The sequence below is a fragment of the Erythranthe guttata genome, chromosome 5 (genome assembly GCF_056151865.1).
Source record: "Erythranthe guttata isolate IM_541 chromosome 5, IM_541, whole genome shotgun sequence".
NCBI classification, from domain to species: domain Eukaryota; kingdom Viridiplantae; phylum Streptophyta; class Magnoliopsida; order Lamiales; family Phrymaceae; genus Erythranthe; species Erythranthe guttata.
The window spans coordinates 133,397-158,888 of record NC_142537.1 but is presented as its reverse complement, the minus strand read 5'-3'; the positions used below and the strand labels follow the sequence as shown (position 1 = coordinate 158,888).

The 25,492-nt window shown below is 32.3% G+C and overlaps 4 protein-coding genes and 1 long non-coding RNA gene across 5 annotated transcripts; 3 read left to right on the top strand and 2 right to left on the bottom strand.

The window, feature by feature from the left end:
• Positions 1 to 100: 100 nt before the first annotated feature.
• On the bottom strand, positions 101 to 6,771 carry LOC105952641 (Zn-dependent exopeptidases superfamily protein). The gene is made up of 22 exons (XM_012976217.2): positions 6,667 to 6,771; positions 6,352 to 6,572; positions 5,821 to 5,906; positions 5,611 to 5,712; positions 5,108 to 5,214; positions 4,926 to 5,026; positions 4,580 to 4,667; positions 4,369 to 4,457; positions 3,843 to 3,982; positions 3,570 to 3,735; positions 3,315 to 3,450; positions 3,098 to 3,194; positions 2,761 to 2,890; positions 2,472 to 2,531; positions 2,210 to 2,328; positions 1,912 to 2,036; positions 1,524 to 1,748; positions 1,274 to 1,434; positions 911 to 1,071; positions 698 to 780; positions 523 to 608; positions 101 to 390 (listed from the first exon to the last, which is right to left on the bottom strand). The coding sequence occupies exons 2-22, from the start codon at positions 6,565 to 6,567 to the stop codon at positions 247 to 249; spliced, it is 2,622 nt and encodes an 873-aa protein (XP_012831671.2). The 5' UTR covers positions 6,568 to 6,572; positions 6,667 to 6,771; the 3' UTR covers positions 101 to 246.
• A 2,485-nt stretch (positions 6,772 to 9,256) lies between these two features.
• On the top strand, positions 9,257 to 11,002 carry LOC105952615 (flavonoid 3',5'-methyltransferase). Its single transcript, XM_012976181.2, has 5 exons — positions 9,257 to 9,394; positions 9,544 to 9,629; positions 9,754 to 9,898; positions 10,021 to 10,152; positions 10,519 to 11,002. The coding sequence occupies exons 1-5, from the start codon at positions 9,344 to 9,346 to the stop codon at positions 10,816 to 10,818; spliced, it is 714 nt and encodes a 237-aa protein (XP_012831635.2). The 5' UTR covers positions 9,257 to 9,343; the 3' UTR covers positions 10,819 to 11,002.
• Positions 11,003 to 16,947: 5,945 nt separating this feature from the next.
• On the top strand, positions 16,948 to 18,700 carry LOC105952640 (flavonoid 3',5'-methyltransferase). Its single transcript, XM_012976216.2, has 5 exons — positions 16,948 to 17,421; positions 17,534 to 17,619; positions 17,711 to 17,855; positions 17,952 to 18,083; positions 18,202 to 18,700. Exons 1-5 carry the CDS (start codon positions 17,371 to 17,373, stop codon positions 18,490 to 18,492), a joined length of 705 nt encoding a protein of 234 aa, XP_012831670.1. The 5' UTR covers positions 16,948 to 17,370; the 3' UTR covers positions 18,493 to 18,700.
• Positions 18,701 to 20,193: 1,493 nt separating this feature from the next.
• On the bottom strand, positions 20,194 to 21,471 carry LOC148770347 (uncharacterized). The gene is made up of 2 exons (XR_016031218.1): positions 20,641 to 21,471; positions 20,194 to 20,550 (listed from the first exon to the last, which is right to left on the bottom strand). It is a non-coding gene; the product is annotated as an uncharacterized LOC148770347 (long non-coding RNA).
• Positions 21,472 to 22,017: 546 nt separating this feature from the next.
• LOC105952593 (ELMO/CED-12 family protein) lies at positions 22,018 to 25,156 on the top strand. The gene is made up of 9 exons (XM_088818342.1): positions 22,018 to 22,304; positions 23,083 to 23,192; positions 23,551 to 23,619; positions 23,718 to 23,833; positions 23,956 to 24,010; positions 24,108 to 24,228; positions 24,366 to 24,413; positions 24,496 to 24,590; positions 24,726 to 25,156. The coding sequence occupies exons 1-9, from the start codon at positions 22,205 to 22,207 to the stop codon at positions 24,822 to 24,824; spliced, it is 813 nt and encodes a 270-aa protein (XP_088674468.1). The 5' UTR covers positions 22,018 to 22,204; the 3' UTR covers positions 24,825 to 25,156.
• Positions 25,157 to 25,492: the final 336 nt, after the last annotated feature.

Here is a 25,492-nt window from a genome sequence, read left to right as displayed (position 1 = left end):
CGTTATATATAAATCATACATCCAAATTTTATATTAAACGTAAATTTTCAATTATGTCCATAATTTAATAATAATAATAATCATATTATATTCTATAGCATTTGAGAGATAATGTCATTTTTTTTCCAGTCATAATATATTAATTTGTTTTCCAGATAAATCTTAAACGTGCTAACAAATAATCCTCAAAATTGTTCGTAGCACACTTGAGATGAAAAAAAAAAAAAAAGAGAGGCCAAATGCAAATCAGAAGACATAGGAAGACATGAAACTTGTGAAGGTAGTGACGTCCATCCAACTCGGAAAAAGGCCTTTCAACTTCTTCGTCGATTCTGTTAAATATAAGTCTACTACAGCAATATCGACTCTCAATGGTTCCGAACTGCTGGCCTGCATATGAAAACACTAGGAGGTTACAGTGAAGTTTAATGATAATATAATCATATGCTTTAAGATAATATATCCCAGAGGCCAGAATAATAGTTCACATTTAAATGAGTGGAAATTCGACACTTTGTTTACCTCTAACCAGAAAGTCCAGTTGTCATGGCTTGAACCACTCAGCCTACATATGTATGACGGTGGACGGTTACCAACTCTTACCGGAGCTGTCAAAGATTACAAGAGATTAATTAGCATTTGAAAAATAGAGACAAATGATTTACGAGATCTGGGACGAAGAAACTCATCGAATTACCTGGAATGGTGTTATTTGCAAATGACCAATTTGACAATGGACCTGTAATGTTAAGGACTGCAACCCACACCTCCTTTAAAGACCTGCCAGACATAAATACGTATTATACAGTGTTCAAGAGCATTTTAATCTCAAGAGTTCTTTATAATGGAACTAGTTTATTGTGCATCATTAGCAAATATTCATTATCTTTTACGAACTTAGAAAGTTTACCCCGTTGAAAATTCCAGGTTGACTCTTCGAGATCCTCCATCAGTTATTACTGGGGATCTGGCAGTTGTATGCGGGAAATATCTGTACAGCTTCGAAATTTCCTCAGTTTTTGCGGGAAACTTCAAGCTTCTTGAGAACAAAGCAGATATTGGAAAAATACCCTGCAAAAGTGCAGCAATTTGATCTCATGTATCCCGCTTTCCACTAAAATCACGACTTTTAGATTTAATTTCGTTAGAAGCCCATGTCAGCATCGGCCAGAGAATATCTGGTATAGCTCTTGATTTTACACGTGAATAAAATCCATAATAGACGACCACATTTCATCGAGATCGAAATAGACAGAAAATCTTAAGAAAGTACCTTCCATGTCTCTAAATCTGACTGTTTAACGGTATCAAAACTCAACTCACGATTGCCATGCAGTTCCTTCGCCACCTCAGGGGCATGTTCGAAAACAAACATCAGGGAATTGGAGTCAACTACAGCAAAATCAAAACTAGCATCCAATATTTGATTTGAATCTGTCAAATGGATAAATCAAATCATTGGTAATAATTATTCCAGTATTTAAAAAAGAAATTAAAACAAAAATGGGCTGATCCGTTAGTACCTCTAGTCTGAACTGTATGCTGGAAAACAATCCTTTTAGGTGCATCTTTGCTGTATGGAAATAATTGTGAAGATACAGCCAAAGCAAGAACACTTCCATGCAGCAAAAATAGCACAATTGATGATTTTGTCAACCATTTCCCGACAACAGGTAAAAGAGGACCGAAACACCAGCCTGTCACTAATCCAACAACAGCTGCAACTATTGCATCCGGAACAAAATACCCTGAAAATAATTTCAAAATATTCCTATAGTTGATTGTCTTAAACATGCATAAGAGATCAGAAAATACAACCACGGTCATATTATTGCAAACAGTTTAACAAAGAATATATTACAAGTCCCTAGATTTTTTGTCGTAGAGGTGCAGAAAAGCTGTATAACTAACCATATGGAGGTGGATGAGAGCCTGTCATGCCCATTTTCTCGATCAAGAACACAGCAAGAAATCCACCAAAGTATACGGAGTACGTTAGGCAAGGTACTAAAGGGATCACATAACATGCTGTTGACCTGAAAGAAACATCTTGAGGGTACTAAAAACAGCAACAAATCTTATCGCGAGGTTTGATTATAGCAGAGTCAGGTTATTGTACACATATAACCAGTTACCAAATACTAGGTTATTGTTACATTATGGGCCAAGGCAAAGAAACAAAGTTCCGGAACATGATTTAAAATGGCACCTGAGAGATTGGTGACCAAAGAACTTAGTTGATAGATAAAAGCAGATCCACGCGGGAAGCATAAAAGCTGATAGAAGAAATGTAACGAAACCTCCACTCAATCCAGACACAAGGTACGCCTGACGTGAGGAAGTTTTATCAGCAATTCATGTATTCGGAAACTAATGTTATTAAGAGACAAAACAAAAGCATATACTAGTATTCAAACAAACAAATAGAAATTTATATCATATTAAGTAAAATAAGAAGTAATTTCACACACCATAGTCAAGAGGGAGTAGAACCCAAATGCTCCCCAAAACCTTGCTTCATCAGCCAATTCCTGCAAAATATGTCATATTATAACTTTGCAAGTTCAATGGAAGAATTTGCCGAAAATTACATGATCGCAAACATTATAAAAGTATTCCCACACTTTCCATAAGTTGCATAAAACAGAAAATAACAAAGAAGCATCTTCCAATAATATTTTGAATCAACAGATGTAATGGAGTATGGGACCTATATATCAAGACCAAATAAGACTGAGCTATAATCATATAAGCACACACCTCTCTTGATAATGCAAGAGTGTTAACATCCTGAGAGAGAGGAAATTGTCTCCAAAAAAATCTTGGAACCAACAGACCAACTAAGGAGCATGGTACAAACAGTAGAAAAGCCAAATATGGATTAGCAAACCTACATGAACAAAGAAAAACAAGTGACAAGGTTAAAAAAAATTTAAAAATCTCTTATTCTAACAAGAATAGAGGGTAACTGTGAGAAACAGAAATACATAATGGAGATTTTTTTTTAATTTATAAAATGTTGAAAATGAGCAAGGATGAATCCATTATCAAAGTGAATCAATAAGATAAAAGCAATAGCAGGAGGCTGAACACATACCAATTCATCGATTGTCTAGCAAATATCAACCGCAAGATAGAAAAGGTTACTGGAAAAAGAATAGCGAGTATAATCCCGCTGGCATGGAACAACAATCCTGCATCAGAACAAGTAACTGCTTTATTGCAAAAGTAAAACTACGAGATTTAAAAGAACCGTAACAGAGAAAACCAACAACATAATCTTAAATTTCAATACATAATCAATTAATCATTACCTTTAAAAAAGTCGCAGTAGGATCTGAAGGAACGGAGTAAACTCCCGTTTGGCAAGCGCAACAAAACTGGCATAAGGAGGAAGATAGCAAGTGGAATACTGTGGAATACCAGAGCTTGCTTTCTTGAGTAAAAGACCTGAATAAGTTTATACATGTAAATCATCATGCATTAGTGTATTGCCTTTTGTTACAGAGCTTCAGTTTGCTCGTGAAAATTATTAGCCAACTGAAGCTTAAACCATGTTTAGGGCCTACCATGAACTGCGCAAAGTAATCAAAGAAAACTGGTCTTTCGCCTTTGGATCCACCGCCTGCAGCTCTAAAGGACTCTCGTTCTTGGGCAGTTAATAACTTTGAAGAATTTGCAAAAGCTTTCATTACACTAAACAAATTATCACCACGTGCTTGCATGCTTCCAGGTCTAATTGACAGAAATTTATGTTTAATTTAGTACAAAGACCAAAAAGTAAATGTGATCTAAAGAATACGAATCCAATGGACTGTACCAAAATACCAGTTGATGCATACAATAGTCTATCCACTGTATCAGACGAGGTGTGGTAAAAATAACCCCCAAGCAAAAAGATAATATCCAAGCCGGGAATGTCGCCATAATCCTTTGCAAACATTCTGTAGTCAGTATCACCGGGAATTGCACCAAAAATGTCCTGCAAGTGGATCCGGAAAATTGATTTGTAGTATGGTAATAAAATTTTAAATTGTTTACGGTTCTAGTAGTGAGTAGAGAATATTACATGGCAGTTTAATAAACCTAACTTCTGTGTTTTAAGAGCACTTGGAAAGTGTACGTTGGAAATTTACCAAATGATATATTGAAACTACTGAGAACAAAAATAAACCCACATGTATGAGTCTTTAGCATTCCTACCTCGTTTTTATCTTCTTTCACTACATCATATCACCCATTGAAAATTTACAATTCAACATAGCAATTTTTGAAAGTTTTTTTTGGGGAATAACATAAGGTAGACCAACTTTTTTTTACAAACTGAGCCTTCTAACTTATAGTGATAAATTGAGCAGAAAATAAAACCTGAGCAGCACTATTTGCCATAGGATATACAGCTGACTGAGCATAAACAGATGAAGGCCAAGATCCCGGTCCAGATTGGCACACCAAATCTGTTGATACAGAAATATAAGGAAAAAATCAACAAAGAGATTAGCTCCATTGAAAAATTGCTGTATTTGACATACTTCAGTATAGTTTCAGTTTGAATATATAGATAGTTTGAGCAATTTACCAAAGCCTCCTGTCCCAGATGCCTCAATATCAATGAAAGCTCCGACTGTGTTACGCCATCTATGTGTTGTCATAAAACCATGTGAACCCTGAAATACCATAAGAAAACTAGTTGTGAATGTATAGACAATTTATTCAACTGTGCAATGAAACTTCTTCATTAACTTCTTTGAAGATAATAAAATATAGTGATTCCACGACAAATCACGCTTTTAGATAATTGCAAATACATTTTAAAAATTCATTATCTCAAAAGAAAATAACAAGACCAATTACAATAGTATGACTTTCGACTATTCTGCAAATTACTATAATTCCAAGTCGTAAATAATTAATTATGATCTTACCAGCATAAATAATTCCTCAGCTCCGTTAAATAAGAATATTATTGGCCGAGGAGGAATCCAGCCTGAATCCACAGTAACCCTTGCTAATTCAAGCAATGATGCTGCAAAGGAAGGAATGAAATAATTTAAGTCCCACTTAAGCATATTATTCTGAAAACTATAAATTTGAATTTACAACATACCAACACACGAGCCACAATCACCAGCTCCTGGAGAACCTGGTGGGGTATCAAAATGACCGTTTAATAAAACTGAGGGGTCACTGTCTTGAGAATCAACTGATGAAATCCTGCAGTTTGATCCAACTAACTAATCATTCACTAAGATCTTCTATAGTGAGTAGCTATTGAAAAGATCCAACTTCAAAGCAAAGGATCACAATATTTAAAATGCAAACATGCATATCTAGAGTAGTCCAACTGAAAAACAATCCAGCAACAAGAAAAACTGTCAAGGTTCTTCTCCATGCGAGAAGATAACAGTTCATCGGTAAGAAATTAAAAGGAGATACATGGACATGTCAAAAAAAAAAAAAAAAAAGAGAACCTGATAAAACTATACTCCAAACGCAATATACGGAGCTCAAAATTAGAGAGAACTGACTCAATATTCTCCTGTTAACAAACTTCTGAGTCTGCAATTAAACTCTGGACCAAGAAAATACAAAGAAATTTATGTAAATTACCTCATAAGGATATTTGTATGATTTCTATAAGTTAGAGATAAGCTCTGTCCTAGAAATAGCATATTGAATGAGCCGTTAACAACTGTTTCTTCTATCTCAATCCTGCAACAAAGAAATCCCAGAGTTTGAAAGTTAATTTTATAACACTCACACCCCTTGAAAACGAGTTCTACACAAGACAGAGATTTTGAATGTCTAAAATATAACAACCTAATATTTGTTCCAGCTCGTTCTCTTATCAGTTCTAACTGTGTTTTGATGTATGCCGCTGCCTGCTTCAAACCTGGACTCCCTTCCTATAATACCACAATACAATCAGACGGTTTAATGGATTCTTTATTAGCAGATCAAACTGGAACAATTAGCAAGAACTGAACTAAGAGACAATGAAAATTGAAAGCCGCAGCTGCATCGGATTCCATCAAACAGGAAATCATGGACGAAAAGTCGAAAACTGAACTATATTTACACTCGCCAAACATTATTTAGCTAGTGTTCTTTAAGTCTTCAATTGAACTGCCCTAAAAAAAGTCAACGGACATATCTTAAGATTCATCGAGTTGCTTCACTCACTAAACTGGCACTGTTTCTATCTTCACAACAAATGTCCAATTTTAAAATCAAATCAACCGTCTAAACAGCGGAACAGATTGAATCAAAAGCAAAACAAATGCTACATGCACTCGAAACTCAACAAAATCACAGAACGGAACAGAGACGACGTCGTTGCTAAGTGCTGACCTGGCGACCGCCTATTTCCTCCGCCAGTACGCGCACGTGCTGAATTGCTCTGGTTTCCGAGAAGCGATCCGGTGGTGCGTCGGCGCCGAGAGGCTTGACGAACTTCATGTGAATAGCGGAGTGTGCGGCGTAAGATATCAATCCGTACAGAATAAGGAGAGCGAAAAAAACCTTGAATCCGGTAACGTCGCCGGAGCTGAGCCTCAGAAGCACCATTGTTTCTGCGATTTTTGGTATGGATTTTACTGTAATAGGAAATGCGAAAGAAACATAATCGTTTCCTTCCTAGAAATTATTTCAGAATCTGCGAGTCACCTGGGCGGGCGGCCGATTTCTCTCCCGATTTTGGCTCGGGGTGGCAATAATTATTATATTTTTTCTTTTTTCTTTCTTTTTTAAATTCGTCCCTTTTATGGGCTTGAAGTTGATGGGCAATGGCCCATAAAGTCACTTTGAAATTTATTTTTCAGTTATCTTTTAAATTCACTTTTACTTTTCCACAATATTTGGGAAATTAAATATAATAATTAACTAAAAAGAAAATTGTATAACTCGTGGGGAAAAGAGAGGGAAGTAAAAAATGACACGTGTGTATTTGGTATTCAGGGTACGTAAATCATTTTCATGGAGTTATCATCATTATAATTTGGGAAAATTCTTGCCTTATGGTTGAAGTAATATTATAAATTATATTTTTTTTCCATGTGTAAATATAATACGATAATAAATGGTAATGGATACATTTTTGTATATATATCAAAAATAATTAAAGATGTATTGATTTGTAGCTTAGGAATGATATTTGCATTAAATATATCATAAAATGCATCCTTTCATTTTCCACACCTAAAATGCAAGAATGTTTCGTTCTCAATTAACATCCTCCAAAAGGAATTTGTATGTATATATGTGTAAATTAACTTCACTTTCGTGATCCCGAAAGGTGGATAGCTTGATTAAAAGAATTTAATTTATTTAAAGAAAAATCGAACTTAAGTCGTTAGATTTGACACACTCCTAACCAAATATGTTACCTCCGTGACAAATTTAGATTATATAGAAAATGGAAATCGAAATAATATTTGTGTATGATGTGCTTGACAAGGTTAATATAATTCTTAAGAACTGGGACCAACCGATCCAATTTATTTTTCCAAATTTTATATTAAAAAAATGGGGCAAAACAATTTATATTGAGCTTGAAGGCCCATTTATATAGGGCTCCGTTTATTATATGGGCCGCAATTAAGCTGTCAGCAAATTGACCCGATAAACTCGAATTAAATTACATGACATCAAGTTAATTTAATTTCTGTTTCTTATTTCTTACCTAAGTTTAATTACATGTCCTAATGAATTTATTTCTAAAGATATAAAATAATGCTCAATTTTTTAAAATATAATTTCCATAATAAAAGTACACATCTCAATTGTTTGAAGGCAAGTTAATAAAGAAAGTTGGTCCAGCTGAGGCATCAGTAATATTATATGCCATGTCAATTGTCAAGTGTATATGTATCAGAAATCAGAATACATGTATAATAACTAGCAACATAATTAATATAAAAAATAAATAATTAAAGATTAGGTAAAGCGACTAAGTTGTGGAAGATCCATATGCAATTTCTTCATGTTCTTTTTGTTGACTCCACCAAGGGTAGTAGTTCACCAAAACTGATGGTGATATTTTTTTTTTATTAATTATTTTATTCTTTTGAAAGTAAAAATGTATTTTTCCACTGGTTATATTATGATAATATCTCGTCCAATGAAGTCATGCATGGTCGAACTTTGTCGAGATCGAACCCACATACAGTTGGTTGGTTAATTAGTTGCTGTCAAACTCAAATTTTGATGTCAACTTTTCACATTGCGCCTACGTTTCTGTATTATGTATTTCGTCCGTGGCCTAGCTCCAAATATGTCGGATCGGCTCTGTGCAGTGTACATAATTAAGGAAACAAACTAACAAATTAAGCTTGATTCTCAACGACTACAAATGTATGTGGAATCTATTTCACGTTACAGGGAACAGATTGTACCAAAGTCCTAATTACTAATGTATATATTATATGTAAATATATATATATATATATATATATATATATATATATATATATATATATATATATATATATATGTGTGCTCCAATATTGTACTATTAATTAACTAATGATACGCATGCATGCATGTAGAAAATTTTGCTACTTGTGAAACAGACAGATGCATTTAAATTTTAATGGAGGATCTGAACCAGAAGATTTTAAGACATAATTAATTAATAGAGTGAGGAGACTCGTTCCCATATTTGAGGAGTTCAAATGAAATTAATGACAATTAAATCAAATAGCTAGTAAAATATGCACGACGCTATAATTAATTAATTAATTAATTGTGTAAATAATATATGTTAATGCAAAATCTCAATTATTTGATTGTAAATCTAAGTTAATTGTATGAGAAGATTACATAAGAGAGGTAGTTTTCATAATTGTATACTCCATATACATAAATGAAAAACTAGTGTTAATTGATAAAGGCCCCTTACCAAACTTACTTAATTATAGTAGACTAGCTAAGAACTTTTCCAAACCTAATCATTAAATTAAAAGATGAAGATTTGTTTACTAACTAATACAAGGTTAACTATAATAATTAACTTATAAATTTCTTGTGAGAAATTAATTAATAAAAATAAAATGAAGGTAGAAATGGAGTGTATGCAGCAGGACCTGGTCTACTAGGGCAACGGTATAATTAATCTCACTGTTACCTACCAAACCAATCAATATTAATTAAATACTAATTACAGTTATAGTAATTTATACATGAGAGATTATCATTAATTAATTATTTTGATTGCTTAAAATTAGGCTATAAATAGTCATAAGTACCTGACAAAGGAAAACATTAAAGGTCATATAAACCTAGTACTTTCTTGTTTCTAAGTTGTCGTTCGTTCTGCTTAAAGCTAAGTATCAATCGAAAAAAGATGAAAGAGAAGTTCTCATGCACCATTCTGCAGAGTGAAGCTCTCACCCAGGTTTGTTTAATTTTGCACAAAAGAAAAATTGATTCATTACCAAATTCCATATGGTTTTTTTCTGCTGAATTTTTTTAATTTATTTAATTATTATGTCATTTGGTATATATGGTTAATCTAATAATTATTATAATAATTTAAAAATGCAGTACCTTCTGGAAACGAGTGCGTACCCGAGAGAGCATGAACAGCTCAAGGAAATCAGGAGCGCAACTGTTGAAAAATACCAGCATATGTATGTATCCAGTATCCATGTCATCATCAATACTCTCTCTCTCTATATATATATTTATTTGTAAATTCTAATAATTTTGAAAAATAGTTTATGTAATTAATGAATGAATTATAATGAATATCAGGAGCGTGATGAATGTACCTGCTGATGAAGGACAATTTATATCGATGCTGCTGAAAATAATGAATGCAAAGAAAACAATTGAAGTTGGAGTTTTTACTGGCTACTCCCTTTTGGCCACTGCCCTTTCTCTACCTAACGATGGCAAAGTGCGCTCTCGTACTAATTTTTTTTCTGGATAATTTTCAAATCCATAATTAAATCGAATAATTTTGATGGTTCTCATTGTTTATAATTTTAATTATTATGTAATTTAATTGCTTTTGCTTAGATCGTTGCAATAGATCCAGATAGAGAAGCGTATGAGACGGGATTGCCATTTATTAAGAAGGCGGGCGTGGATCATAAAATCCAGTTTATTGATTCAGACGCTATGACAACTATTCACAAGTTCCTTGACAACGTAAGTCTCGATTCTATTTAAAAAATAAATAAAATCGATTTTTCCTAAGAGAACGACAATTCCTATATGATCGATCAATGAAGCACTTATAAATATAAACTGACTGCTTGGTTTTAGAGAAGCATACGAACGAATAAGACAATCTCGTATTAATATACTCGGTACATGGTTGGAAAACAATAGACAAAATCTTATTAAATTTAATTCGGAGAGACCGTTCCAATGGCTGAGAAATCCAAGACGAGGTCTTTATTTATTTTAGCAATGAAGTAATATAAATGTACATTTGAGTTTGTTTTTTGGAAGCCTTTAATTACAAATTAGTAACTTGACTAAAAATAAAATATATATTTTATGAAATTAAAGGGGGAAGAAGGAACATTTGATTTCGCATTCGTGGATGCTGATAAAGAAAACTACATCAAGTACCATGAGCTGCTGTTGAAATTGGTCAAACTTGGAGGAATTATAGCCTACGACAACACCCTGTGGGCTGGCACAGTGGCATTGGTCGAGGAAGACTTAAGTCAAGAATGGATTGACCGAATAGGGGTAAATCGGGTACATTTGAAGAATTTGAACTCCTTTCTCGCATCTGATTCCCGTATTGAGTTGGCTCACCTTTCCATTGGCGATGGACTCTCACTTTGCAGGCGCATAAAATAAAAAGAACATTTTTTCTCGAAGTGTATTTACACCGTGTTCGCAAAATAAATTGCTTCCCTTTTTTGAGGCGAAACATTTTTTTTCCTTTCTTTTGTTTTTTTTTGTTTTTTTGTTTTTGCTCTATATATGATTATATTATGTAATTTCATTTTGATCGGCATCGTTTTTAATCGTTTTGGGTGAACATTTGTGTCTATTTAATCTTTTGGATAATATTCATATATTTTTATGTGGTGTTCACTGATGATTTAGTGCTATGAACCACCAAAAGATATGTTGTGATTTTGACAGTTTTGCAGATGCTATCTATTAAGTTCATCGAATGTGCAATGAGTTGAGACATTGTCATCAACTGAAAAGCAGAATATAGTTATAATCTGCTACCATTTCGATTTCGAATGTGATTTTGTTCATTTTTCCGTCCGAATTTAGAGAAGTTCAAAACATCGAAAATGTAGTCACTTGAATCAGAGGAATTGTATGTTGTATGACAAAATTATGCATAAATGAGTTGCAGTCTAAATTTCAAAAAACTCGAAACATCATAATCTCATTTGATATCCACTCAAGTTGATTTACAAAGCTAACTTAAACGACTATAAATATGGTATTTTGAGTTTTGTCGAATTTAGAATGAAAAGGGGTCGTATTTATATTTGAATCGAAACAATACCAATAAAACTTAAACAAGAAGTACCCGAGCCTCCGCCCCCACCCCCAAAAGAAGTGGGTTGAACTAAGCATATTCTCGGCCCAAAAGTGTGATACCCAATAAACAAAGGACCCATAAACAAATTCACTATTTCTCTGAATAGTTAGTCCGGCCCAAACGTATAATACCCAATTGACAAAGGACCCATGAACAAATTCGCTATTTGTCTGATTAATTAATCCGGCCCAAATTCGCTGTTTGTCTAATTCTCAGCATATAATGACGTCATAATGACATAATTGAACGTTCAGCAAAAAAATCCACCAGAAACATATATGTAAACTTTTCAACCATCATCAGTAGGCAAACAAAACATTCATGCTAATTAGTAATTACGCCTTCTTTCAGCAACTCTTGTTTTTTTCTTTTTTGTCTTTTTATTTCCTAATAATAATAATAATTATAAGACAGCTGGATATTAATTCAGTTTATTTATAGGATAAATGTTGGTGGATTTTGACTTTAAACCCACATTACCCATTAGAGAGGTCAATAAGTTGGCCAAATATTTTTGGTAGTTATTTGAGCGTTAACCAAACTCCGATGTGACCTTCCTTCTTAACATGATAGCTATAGTTTTACACGTATTACATTATATTTAGGATATACTAATTAATACATGCTTATTAGACTAATTAATCACCTTTTTCTAAACCTACCTACCCCTTATGGATAGGCATTAAATTGTCGTCCTTCTTCGTGTATTAATTATGATAATGAGGTCATATTATTATTAACTACATAATTCCCACCAGTTTTAATTTTATTAGTTGAAGCTTGTGTCTAACTCATATGAAGACAATTAATGTTATTAGAAAGATGATTTAACTAAATTACTACAATATTTGGCTATTCTAACAACAATACAATACTATATATATAGTTGTCTATTAATTAACACATAGAAAATTGAAGTTCAACAACCATTAAGTATTCGCCTTATAAAATAAAATTCACCAACCACGCACATATATTCAACGGTTCATAAATTTAATTTAAATATTAGGATGAATAGAGATACACACAGCACGAAATTTCCAACTCAATTTCCCTTTGGTCTTTGTTGAAATCTTTTATTACTTCAGTAACTAACTAGATTGTGAATTAATGAGTCAACCTCAAACAATCACTTACTTCCTCATCGTGCAATGATATTTAACTATGTGAAAACTAAAAAATGTTATTTGACCAATAAATTGATTATAATTCAGAATCTTTGTTTTAAAAATATTTGGATCGGAAATTATTTATATTCAAAATACGTTTAGAAAACACATCCTAAATCTAAATCTGAACAAACTTGCCTATTCATAATTTGTGATAATATGCGAATTTTTTTAATGCAACATATGTTTTTATTATTTATTTAATAAATGAAAAGTCAGAATAAAGAAAAACATAATCAGTAATTAATTAATTATATTATCAATAAAGTAGAAGCTTTCAAAGAGAAAAAACAAAATACAATACTCCCAATTAGCAGCGGGTGAAAATAAGGGTTTGTCTAGGGTGAGATACCCCATGTTCTAAACTTTTTTGAGATATGCATTAATCACCATTAATTTTCTAAGATTAAATCTGGACCCTAGGAAAATAACATGGCTTATGTTCTAAAAAATGAAGTACTTTACCAAATTATCCTTCTATTATTTTTTTATTAAATTAATATAAAATTGATTAAGATGGAATTGTCTAATTTACACCCTACTATATTTTAATTAAATAATTAATTTAAATTAATTGTGACTGAGTTTTATTTGATAAATAATCGAAAAAAATGTATTCATTAGAAATTGAACTTGTGACCTTTTAATACATTTATCACTCCTAACCATCCAAGCACATTAACTTATTATGAAATATTTAACCATAATTGTATAAATACTGTTAATGCAAATATTAATTGCAACATTCATTATTATTAAATGGTAAAACCCGAAACCCGAAACCCGAAACTCGAAAACCCGAAACCCGAAAACCCGAATTAAATAAATTATTAACAAATTTAATAAAATAAAGTTTGAAAAATATAAAGAATTGCAGTTCAATACGCCAAACATCTATCATTAAATATTAGAAGTATTAATAAAATCCTCAATTTAAAAATGTAAAGAATGCTCAATTAAATAAAATAAATGCATAACTTAATTCAAACTCACTTATGTTATTTAATCGATAGTGTGGCAAATCCAAATAAAAAATAAAATAATATGTTTATTTAGAAGAAGAAAAAATTTTGAACTCATTCCAATTAGTAGTTTTCTTACTTTAAAATAAAATTATATACTACAAATACTATATTGTGAATTTTCTTTTAATATTGAATTTAATTAACTAGTAAGATTTGAATCGATGAAGTACAAACCCTTGCAATTAGTAAACATTATTCAAATATTTGAATCAGTTGCTTAACTATTGACATAACATGTTACAAAATTGATTTAACTATTTATAAGTAATGTGCAATATCTTTTTAATTCAATTTTGTCATAAAAATAATATATTTAATTCCTAACACATGTAAGAACCTAATCGTAAATCAAAATATTTTATCAAAGCGTAATATTTGAACCAATTAAGCTCAAGTCCTTTCAATTCGTAAACATTATTCAAATATTTGAATCGATTCATTAGCGCGCTCAACTATTGACAAGAACGTCTTAATCAAATTAACTATTATCATTTTTAATTCAATCTTATCATAAAAAAATAATTCCTAAATTACGCAAGAATCAAATTATAAGATTAATTAAAGCGTATGATTTGAATAAATTAAGCGCAAATCCTTTTACTCAAAAAAAAAAAGCGCAAATCCTTTTAATTTGTAAATATTATTCAAAAATTTGAATCGATTAAGTTCAACCACTGACAAGAACGTATTAATCGAGTTAACTATTTATAATTAAAGTCTACTATCCTTTTAATTCAATTTTAACAACAAAATAATAATTTAATTCGTAAAATCGTAAGAATCAGATCGTAAATCGTAAGATTTAATCTAACCATGAACCGATTAAATCTTACGATTTTTACCAATTAAATTTTATTATTTTTTATAATAAAATTCAATAAAAAAAGGTTACTAAACTTTAACTATACACAGATTGATTAATATGCTATTGTAAATTATTGAGTTTAACCGATTCAAATATTTGAATATTGTCTACGAATTGAAATGAGTTGAGCTTAATCGATCAAATCTTTGAATATTGTTTTTGAATTGAAAACACATGAGTTTAATTGATTCAAATATTACGATTTAATTAAATCTTACAATTTACGATTCAATTCAAACTTCAAATGCTTTCGAAATTAATTTTTAACTTACACGAGTTGAACAACATTTCCTTAGATTTTTAAATTATATTATATAAATATTTGTTAGTATGAGATATTTTTAATATATAATAATAATAATTATATGAGAATTAATAATTTATTTAACATTATTTATATAAGTTTTATAACCATTATAAATTGTAGCTTTGTGATATATATCCGTATTGTTAGTTTATTGTCAATCATGTGTTGTGTCTTAATGGTAAGTATTCTTGTATGTTTTCAGATGGTCACAGGTTCAAATTCAGGTTGATGCAATTTTGGATGGGTGGTTTTAATGATTTTTACGAATAATGATATAATTGACGTTATAAATTTTAATTCAGCAATAAATATATATTTAAAATTGCATTAAAATAGAGAGGGTAAAATTGACATTTCATTAATAATTTATAATTGCTGATTTTTTTAAATAATAATTGTAAAAAGGGTATTTGCGACAATATATAAATGGAGAAAAAATAGGTTTTTTTTGCTGGGACACGTGGCGCAATATAAAGGGGTATCTCATAAAAGTTTAGAACATGGGATCTCACCCTAGAAAGACCTGAAAATAATACTATAATTATTGATTAGTTGAAAAACCAGTCTCTTATTAGCATAATTAATCCATAACCAAAAATATAAATTTCACTACTTGAATTAAGTTTTATGGGTCAAATATTCGTTGGATAGACTAATTATTGCTTTAGTTACACTAATTACTTTATAAACGTCACTAATATTTATGGAAACAATTTAAAAAAGAAAAAACATTTAAAAAATAAATAAATAATCAACCATGATTATAAGTTTATAACTCAACTATGCAGCATGATGAAGATTCAAGAATCATTACCTACATCTACATATAAAACATAGACATAGTACTATTGGTAGACCAACTCTATTATATATAGATATTATAATAAATTAATTTGAAATAAAAATTTGAACTTGTCAACATAAAAATGAGAGTGGGGAGAAGACAGACATTGACTTCTTCCCCCAATAAAAACATGTTGACCTTTTCCCCAACTTTTCAAGCCCCAAACTTTGAACATCCTTTTTTTTTTTTTTTAATAATTCCCCATTTTTTCCTTTTTATTTGTCTTTTTTTGTTTTCACACATCATTTGATAATATCTCACTAATTAGTTTGGTATATCTCCAAATCCTCTGTATTTAGCTGTCATTTGTATAGTTATAGCAATGTTAAGTGTGAGTGTTTTCTTTGTAATTAGCGTGGATTACCATTAATTAAACACACATACACATGGATGTGTGCGTGGTTAACAATCATAATGGTTATCCTCCTAACAATTCAATTTAGGGGTGTGAACGAGCCGAGCTCGAGCCGAGCTCGCCTCTTTTGGCTGGCTCGAGCTCGAGCTCGAGTTTATTTTGTCGAGCTCGAGCTCGAGCTCGAGCTCGTCGAGTTCTTCTTTTTCTGGCTCGAGCTCGAGCTCGTGTTAATTTTGTCGAGCTCGAGCTCGAGCTCGAGCCCAATCCCTTTTTTTTTTTTCTTTTTTTAAATATTATTTTATTATTATTTTATTATTAAAAAATATTTTAAAAAATTACAAAATAAACACAAAATTGTGATTATATATTTTTTTAATATTTGTATTTATTTCTATAATATTTTATATTATTATACATTTTTAAATAAAAATAACATATAAAAAATAAAAAAAAAATAAAAAAAAATAAAAAAATATTAATAAATCCGGCTCGCGAGCCGGCTCGCGAGCTGATGAACAACTAAAATCGGGCTCGAGCTCGGCTCGTCAGAAAGCTCGAGCTCGAAAACCTCGAGTCCGAGTTCGAGCTTTTTACGAGCCGGTTCGTCGAGCTCACGAGCCGGCTCGGCTCGTTTACCACCCCTAATTCAATTATTGAGTATATGACTTCACTTAGTGAGATCATTGATTCGATTATCTGTCTCGGCTCCCATGTTTTCTGTTGTAACTGAAATTAAAGAAGAAATTAAAGAAGAAATGAAAACAAATAAAGTTATTACAGTCACGTTCTTTAGTTTCTCCTTATTGATGGTAATAATAAAATAATATTCAAGATCTTGTAATTAGTTTGAATAAATTAGAAGTAGAACCAATAGCAGGCTGAAAGAGTGCACGTAACCATTTCAACTAAAATTAAATAAAGGGGGAAATTGCAAATACCGCGGCGGTATCGGTGGACAACCTGCACGACTAACCAACGAATTATACCATACTTCAGAAAATATTTTTTTTACTAACATATTATTAATTTAGATTAAAATAATAATAATAATAACATATCATTGAGAAAAGGGGGTTGTTTGGGAGTGGGAGTGGGAATCAAATCATTGATTGGGTCAATTGAGGCGCTTCACCGCGTTGAGCTATTAATCAGCCTTATAAATTGAAGCTTACACTTTCCAAAGTTTCAAACCAAATAAACATTTCATCATCACTTAGTTCATCAAACTAACTTGTCTTTTCTTGTTTGTCTGTTGCTTTTTCCCTCAATTATTCGAAAATGAAGGACAAGTTTACAGGGACTATTCTTCAGAGTGATGCACTCGCCCAGGTAAAATTTATTTTCTTTCTTTCTCCTCTTTTGTTTTCTTTACTAAATATAGCATATACATATATGTTACTAAATACACTTTATTTATGATATATTTCTGAATTTTTTGCAGTATATTTTGGAAACAAGTGCTTACCCGAGGGAGCATGAACAACTCAAAGAACTAAGAATGGCTACCGTCGACAAGTATCAGTGGTGGTACGATCATCTATTTTTCCAACTATATATCTAATTGAATCTTTTTTATTGATTTTTAAATTGTTGATTTTGCTATATTAAATTTGAACAGGAGTATGATGAATGTAACTGCTGACGAGGGACAATTCATTTCATTGTTCTTGAAAACAATGAATGCAAAGAAAACAATTGAAGTTGGAGTTTTCACTGGCTACTCACTCCTCACTACTGCCCTTGCCCTCCCCGATGATGGCAAAGTAAGTAAATAAACGTAATAATAAATAAATGAAGTAATTGACAAAAACAAAATAAATGAAAAATTGTAACTAATTATCTTTGTTTTAACCTTGTAGATCATCGCCATTGACCCGGACAGAGAAGCTTACGAGACTGGATTGCCGTTTATTCAGAAGGCAAACATGGCCCACAAAATTCAGTTCATTCAATCTGATGCCTTCAAAGTTATGGAAGAACTCAAGGCCAACGTAAAAATATCTCCTCTTCAATCTACATAATATTTCGTCTAATTAATTTATAAAGATGATTATTAATGAATTAATCACACCGTACTAATTAATTTTGTTTACCAAAAAAAATATGCAGGGTGAAGAAGGAACATTCGATTTTGCATTCGTGGATGCAGACAAGCAGAACTACATCCACTACCACGAACAACTATTGAAACTGATAAAGGTAGGAGGAATAATCGCGTACGACAACACATTGTGGTCGGGAACTGTAGCAGCGTCCGATGACGATGAGATGGAGGAATATCTGAGGAGGGTTAGAGTTGACATCATGCAGTTGAACACTTTCTTAGCAGCTGATCAACGTATTGAGTTGGCTCAGCTTTCCATCGGAGACGGCCTCACTCTTTGCCGACGTGTCAAATAGACACATTCAATTTATTTATACGTTTTTATGACAAAATATATTATAATGTATCCTTTCTTGTTTGTGTCTTTTTTTCTTCTGTATGGTTGTTATTATTATTATTATTATTATTATTTCTTCCCTATCATATATTGATCAAGCTCATTTGATTTGGAGTTTCAAGTGTACAACTTTGTTGAAATAAAAATTAATTGTTGATGTTTATTAATCTTTCTCGTGTTTTCTGGGCTAGCTCTTTCTTGTGTAACAAATAACAATGTTTATTAGTAAGTAGACTGTCTATCTCAAATATCTCCATCAATTGAAACATTTAAACCATATATTCTGTAGTAAGAAGTAACAGGTATTTATTATAAGAGCACTTAAAATATCTAAAAAGTTGTTGGGAATTGAATAATCAGTTAACGGTGTGCAACACGAACACGTTAACCATTTAAACTTGTGATATTTTTTTTCCAGATATATATATAAAACAATTGATGTAATCAATTGAGTTATTCAACTGGTTTTACTTAGTTGATTTATGTTTAGTCACTTATTTTTAGAACAAGTCAAATAAACTATTTTTTTCCGTGAGCTGATAAAATCTGCAGAAGAATTGGATTTTTAAGAGTTTTAAATCTCTTTTATCATCATTAAAAATATAAGTACGAAGTATTCTCTTTTCCCTGTGGAACTAATGAAAATGAATTCAATATAAAATTAAGAAATTAAAAAAAAAAAAAAAAAGTCAAAGGACCAACTACAAGAAAGCCATATGTGAGCAAGCAAATGAAACATCCTAACATGTCCCTGTGAGGGATAGTGACAACAATTTATGGTAAGACTAGCAAATTATTACATACATTATTTATGCTTCAGATCCCAATCAATACATTGAAACTTGCAACTAAAACATACTACTAGTTTAATTAAGACAATTAATTATATTATTATTTGATGGGGCTTTCTTTAGTTATAAGTTAATAGGAGTAGTTTGATTTAGTAAGGCGTCGGCCCATGGGCCATGTGGCAATACTGACGAGTCGTAGTGGACTGTTTGTCTCTATTCACTTATTTATTTGTGTCCAACACAACACTACAAAAGGCCTGCCATCTTTCATTGATTTCCGCCCCTATCCTTGTCTTTTTCTAATATGTCACTTGTATCCTTCCTCTTAATACTTTTCCTAATGTATATAAATAATTCTTCTTTTTATTCGGAAAATGTTTTGTTTTTAAATTTGAAATTCATATGTAGATTATAACTATATTAAATAATAGGGGTCTTAAGATATAAGTCCCTGGTGACAAACCTTATTAGAACTAAAGACACGTCTAATTAAAATTTGATTCACATCCTTTATCATAATTCATTCCAAAAATGCCCCTCTGCTCACAAATTCGAAATTGTATCAGATTGTAAATATTCTATGATGTACTATGGTGTACTATGGTATTATTTAAAATTTTTAATTTGCATTTAGCATTTTTGTTATTTTATTTTTTACACGGAATACGTTTCTCTAATCTATTTTTTTTTTCTACGTAATTTCGAAAATGATGATTTTTTAAATTTTTTTTTTCCGGCCGTAATCATCTGTAGACATCCGTAGTTTCGTTTTTGTCAAATAATACAGCAGAGTTTAAAGAATACTATGGTATGCTATGGTACACTATGGTATACTATGGTGTACTATTCAACAAAGTTCAGTGCAAAAATTAAAAAAATAAAATCTCAGATATGCACAACACAGAAATAAAACTTACAGATAATAATACACAACACAGATGAAGCTGAGATTTACATTAAACAAGAAGTGGAGTTCTTGTAGCAAAACCAGCCCTATAATTATGACTTCTACTGATTGAAAGGTGAACATAAACTTCATGCACATCTTGTTTATAAACCTCTCCCCTGTCTCTATCTATCGCACAGCACACGTACACCGTCTCTATAACATTGTCTAATACATGAACGAAGTATCCCAAAATCACTATCAGCAATACCCACGCCATTACTGCCACAAAATACGCATCATCGCCGAGATGAACCACCGCTTTTATAACAACGCATACCTGCATATTACGAAAACAGGAACTTAACTAAAAAAAAAAAATCGATTTATAGGTAAGTAAAAAGCAAGAAAAGAAACAGATAGTACATACCCTCCATATTTTCGATTAAAATCCGGGTCCATATTTTAGTTTTTTTAAATCATGGAATTGAAACGTAAATCACAATTTCCAAACAAGGCGCAAATCTAATCAAAATTACCAAAGAATTACCAAACAAGGCCTACAAGTGTATATAAAACTTACTAGTACAGCATAAATAACTGATAACACAAGCACAATTCCAGTGAGTATACGCTGCCAAATCATACCTGCAAAAATCTAGTCATTCACCAATCCTAGCCTTCAACAAAATTAAACCCTAGCCATCGACCAAATTAAACTCTAGCCGTCATAGTCGTCGACCAAAATAAACCCTACCCTACATTCAAAAACCTAATCGTCCACCAACCCTAGCCGCCGAGCAAATTAAACCCTAACCGCCATAGTTGTTGACCGAAATAAACCCTAGCCGTCGACCAAATTAAAACCTAACCACCATCCACCGTAGATCTGACCAAATTAAACCCTAGCCGCCATAGCCGTCGACCAAATTAAATCCTAGCCGTCGACCAAATTAAAACCTAGCCACCACCCGCCGTAGATCTGACCTCCACCACCATAGTCGTCGTAACCTTATGCCTCCATAACCATTCCCTTATTAACGCCCCTCCACCGCCATAGTTGCGCCATAGCCATCGCCCCCTCAATAATTGTGGGAAGTGATGGAGAGAGAGAGCGAGAGAAAGAGAAACGAGAGACGGAGAACGAGAGACGGAGAAAGAGAGAAAGAGAAACGAGAGAGGGAGAACGAGAGAGAGAGAAGAGGGAAGAAAATAAGAAAAATAGATCTGGGATAAACGTGTAGAATTTATGGATTTAAGTTGAGGGCAAATTTGGAATTAAAAAAATAAAGGATGTGGGTCATATTTATTTTTGTAAAAAGGATTTAGTTCAGAAAAAAATATTAGGGTTGTAACTCATATATAATTATGTTTCCAACTAGGGAGCTCTAGCATATTAACCCTAAATAATATGGAAAGAAATCAATGTACAAAAATTCAAAAGCTAGGCAATGAAGTAAATGGGATAAGGTAATGTAAGAGTTACACTTCTTCTAATTATATGGATTTATATCTTTCCAATCATAAATCATAGTTGTCACTCATTTAAAAAAAAATGGCTCCAATAAAACTTAATAGAGGAAGAAGATTTAAAATTTAAAAAGGAAACAATTACGGAAAGCAAATCAAATTCCACTAATTATTCTCAAATTTCTAACGCTAATAATTCGTTCTACTAATCAAATCTAAATTAACCTAGAGGACAGATAGGTGAATAGAGTGAAGAACCCAGGGCATTTCTGTCATAAAAAACCTCACGCAGTAAGAATAACTAAAAATAAATAGCACCCCCTTCGAAAACTCTACCAAGGATTCTCCGCCATTGGGCAATGGCTTACTTTAGCGTCTGAGACTACGAAGAAGCAACGGAGCGCATTGTAATTCAAGTAACTGGAGAGAGAGAGAGAGAGAGAGAGAGAGAGAGAGAGAGAGAGAGAGAGAGAGAGAGAGAGAGAGAGAGAGAGAGAGAGGAAGCAACGGTTCCCAATTTTGAAATGAGTCCGGAGAGAAACCAAGGCGGATGCATTGCGGTGCGCTCATTTACGCATTCCTCCTCTTTCTCTAAATGCAACCCTTCCCAATCTTCGCTTTCAGGTATCAAATTCATCATAATTTTGTTTCATTGGATAATTTGATTTATTTAGAATGCGGCTTTATGCACGTCTCTGATTTTTATGCTTAGGAGCATGATCTCTGTGTGTTTGTTTTGTGATCGATTTTTTTTTTTTTTTTTTTTAATGGCTACAGAAGCAATTTAACTGCGATTAGATTTATTTTTCTATTAAGAAGATTGATTTTCGTATATTTTTTCCATAGTAATGCTTATTGGAGGCTTTGTTTTTCTGTCCGATAAGTATAGCATTTCCTTTAATGAATGATTGAGCAATCATATGTTCATCTTATAATGCCTGTGTCTTTTTTTCCGTTCTTCGTTTGGTTCTATATTGTAGTACATCATCTTAGCAACTTTAGAATGGTTCATATGATTTTACTCTTTTTGATATCCGTTCGTAAAGCATATAATTTTGCAACACTCATTGATACATTGAAGTTTTGCGATTCTATTATGTTTTGCTCGAATCACTTATTGATAAATAACGGACAATTTGATTTAAGATCAAGAAGGCACATTGTTAGTTCTTTCCCTGTTAAGAATACTGAGATTAGACATTTGATTTAACCATTAGTAACTACTAACTTGTATCAACTTATGACCTTATTATATGTAAATATCCATGTTGGGTAATACTAATAAAACAGTTAAACTTTATTTCCGAACAAAACTTATCGGTTTTATCTAGCTGTGTGTCATATGTGGAGGCTCTTTCTGTCATTCTTGATTAATGGAGGAAGCCTAATAATTTGGCTGCAGGTGATGCACATTGCGGTACACCAGTGTGGAGGGCGAAAGGCCTTACTTGTGTTTGCTTTAAGCCAAAGGGCAGCCATGCACGTATTTGCATCAACTTGACATCCCAACAGGCAAGTCCATTACTATCAATTGTTGTTGTATTTATAGTGAATCGATTGTCGAATGTTGGTTGATTATTGGTGTTTCCTTTTCCTACTATTTGGCACGTCCGAAAATGGTACGTTGGAGTCGTGTGAATGTAGCATTTATAATCAGACTTGTTCCGATTTTTCCCACATAAGATAAAAATATGTGCATGATGAACTTATGCACCCCATAATTATGATAGTTCAATGCCGAAAATATTAAGCAAACTATGAAGCTACTAACAACTTATGGTTTCCTCTTTTTTATTTTGTCCCACTCATTTAGTTGATGGATTGGTTATGTAAAGATCATTATGTATTTTCATTGTCTTCAAATGTACAGGAGCAGAGGCTAAACAGGTTAAAACACCGGACTAAAATTCAGTTTGATGCATCTAGACAAGATCATCAGGTTTATAACATTTTTCCTCTTCCATCATTTTGTCACGAAGCTTTCTTATTATGTAAGGATTAGTTCATTGATTTATATTTGAACTTTTTGCAATGAAGGAAGCTTTGAGGGCTTTATGGTCTGCTACATATCCCGGCCAAGAGCTACAAAGTCTGGTATCTGATCAGTGGAAAGAAATGGGATGGCAAGGGAAAGACCCGTCCACAGATTTCAGGTTTCAATTTCTTCCCCGTAATATATATATATATATATATCTTTTATGCTATTTATGGCTCATTTAACACCTCTTATATTCCTTCATCAACTGTGTTGATGATGATGTTCTGTGATAACCAGGGGAGCAGGTTTCATTTCTTTGGAGAACCTACTATTTTTTGCCAAGACATTTTCGGTAATTTCGTAGAGATTGCACCCGAATTATTCTTGCTTAATATTTTTGTGGCCTCGAAGAAAATTTAATAAGAAATTTTCATATTTTAATGCACCAGATATCTTTCCAGAGTCTACTGAGGAAGCAAGCAGGCAAAAGGGCAGTTTGGGAATATCCGTTTGCTGTAGCTGGTGTGAATGTCACATTTATGATCGTGCAAATGCTTGATCTAGATGCCAGTAAGGGGAATTTTGATATTGTTATTGTCTTTGGAATCATCATTTTTTCGAACCAATACTGAAATGAGATTGCAGTTCAATGTATCTATTTTACTACTCTCTGGGCTACTGGCTAATGTGAGCTCAACTATGTGCAGTAAAACCCCGAACGTTTATTAGAGCGGTTTTTCTGCAAATGTTATCAGGTGAATCAATCTATTCCAATGAAGCTCTCTTACATGTTTGCATTATACAACTGAACTTAGAACGAAGAGTTTGTTTATGTAGAGAATGAATGGGCTTTTGACCTTCTTTACTGCGTGGCCTTCATGATTATGGACAAACTGTGGCTGGACAGAAATGCATCTTACATGGAGTTCAATGTAAGCAAAACTGTAGGGTGTTTTTGCTAATATAAAAAAAATAGCGGGGAGTTTTTTAGCAATTTAAAATAACATTGGGTGTATATTTTAATTATTTTGGATGACTTAGTTTTGATGTTGATTCATGTGAATCAGGATATTTTAAAGTTAACGCGGTGCCAGCTGGAGAAAGAATTTCTAATGGACGATGTGCTGCGGATGGAGGATATGCCTTCTTTTACTCTTTTAACGTGACTATATCTAAACCTGCAAAAACGCTTGTTCAAACCAACTACTACAGAATTCCAAGTTCAGTTTTGGGGCAGTATCGTAATTTTCTCCTCGTTTCACTAACAGGATTTTTAATTTTGGGCTGATCCATCGTTACTTTTTGTTTGGTCTTTCTCTGGTTGACTGATAAAGCCCAATCAAAAAAGAATGAAGAAAGTTGGTACCAATTCAAATTTATTTAATATAAGCAGATTCATTCATTCATTCAATCGTGGCCTATATAATTTGTAGGTTCCATCTTGGTTATGACTTATAACGTTTAATACGACTTTATAGTATTAAATCCTTAAATTCAAGTGATGGAATTATTATTAAAAAAAAATAAAAAAAATAGAAAACCAACATCCAACTATATATGTATTTAATTGAAGATGATGGTGCTAAATTTGGATATGATTAAATCCATTTTGGAGTAGGTCCAAGATCAATTCCACCAATCAAATGAATCCAAATTGTAGTCATATATAGTCATGTGTAGTAACATACAGTAATATATGGTGTAGTCACATATAGTAATATATAGTCACGTGTAGTAACATACAGTAATATATGGTGTAGTCACATGCAGTAATATATAGTTATATATAAACTATGTAGTCATGTAGTCATATATAGTCATGTATGAGTTATGT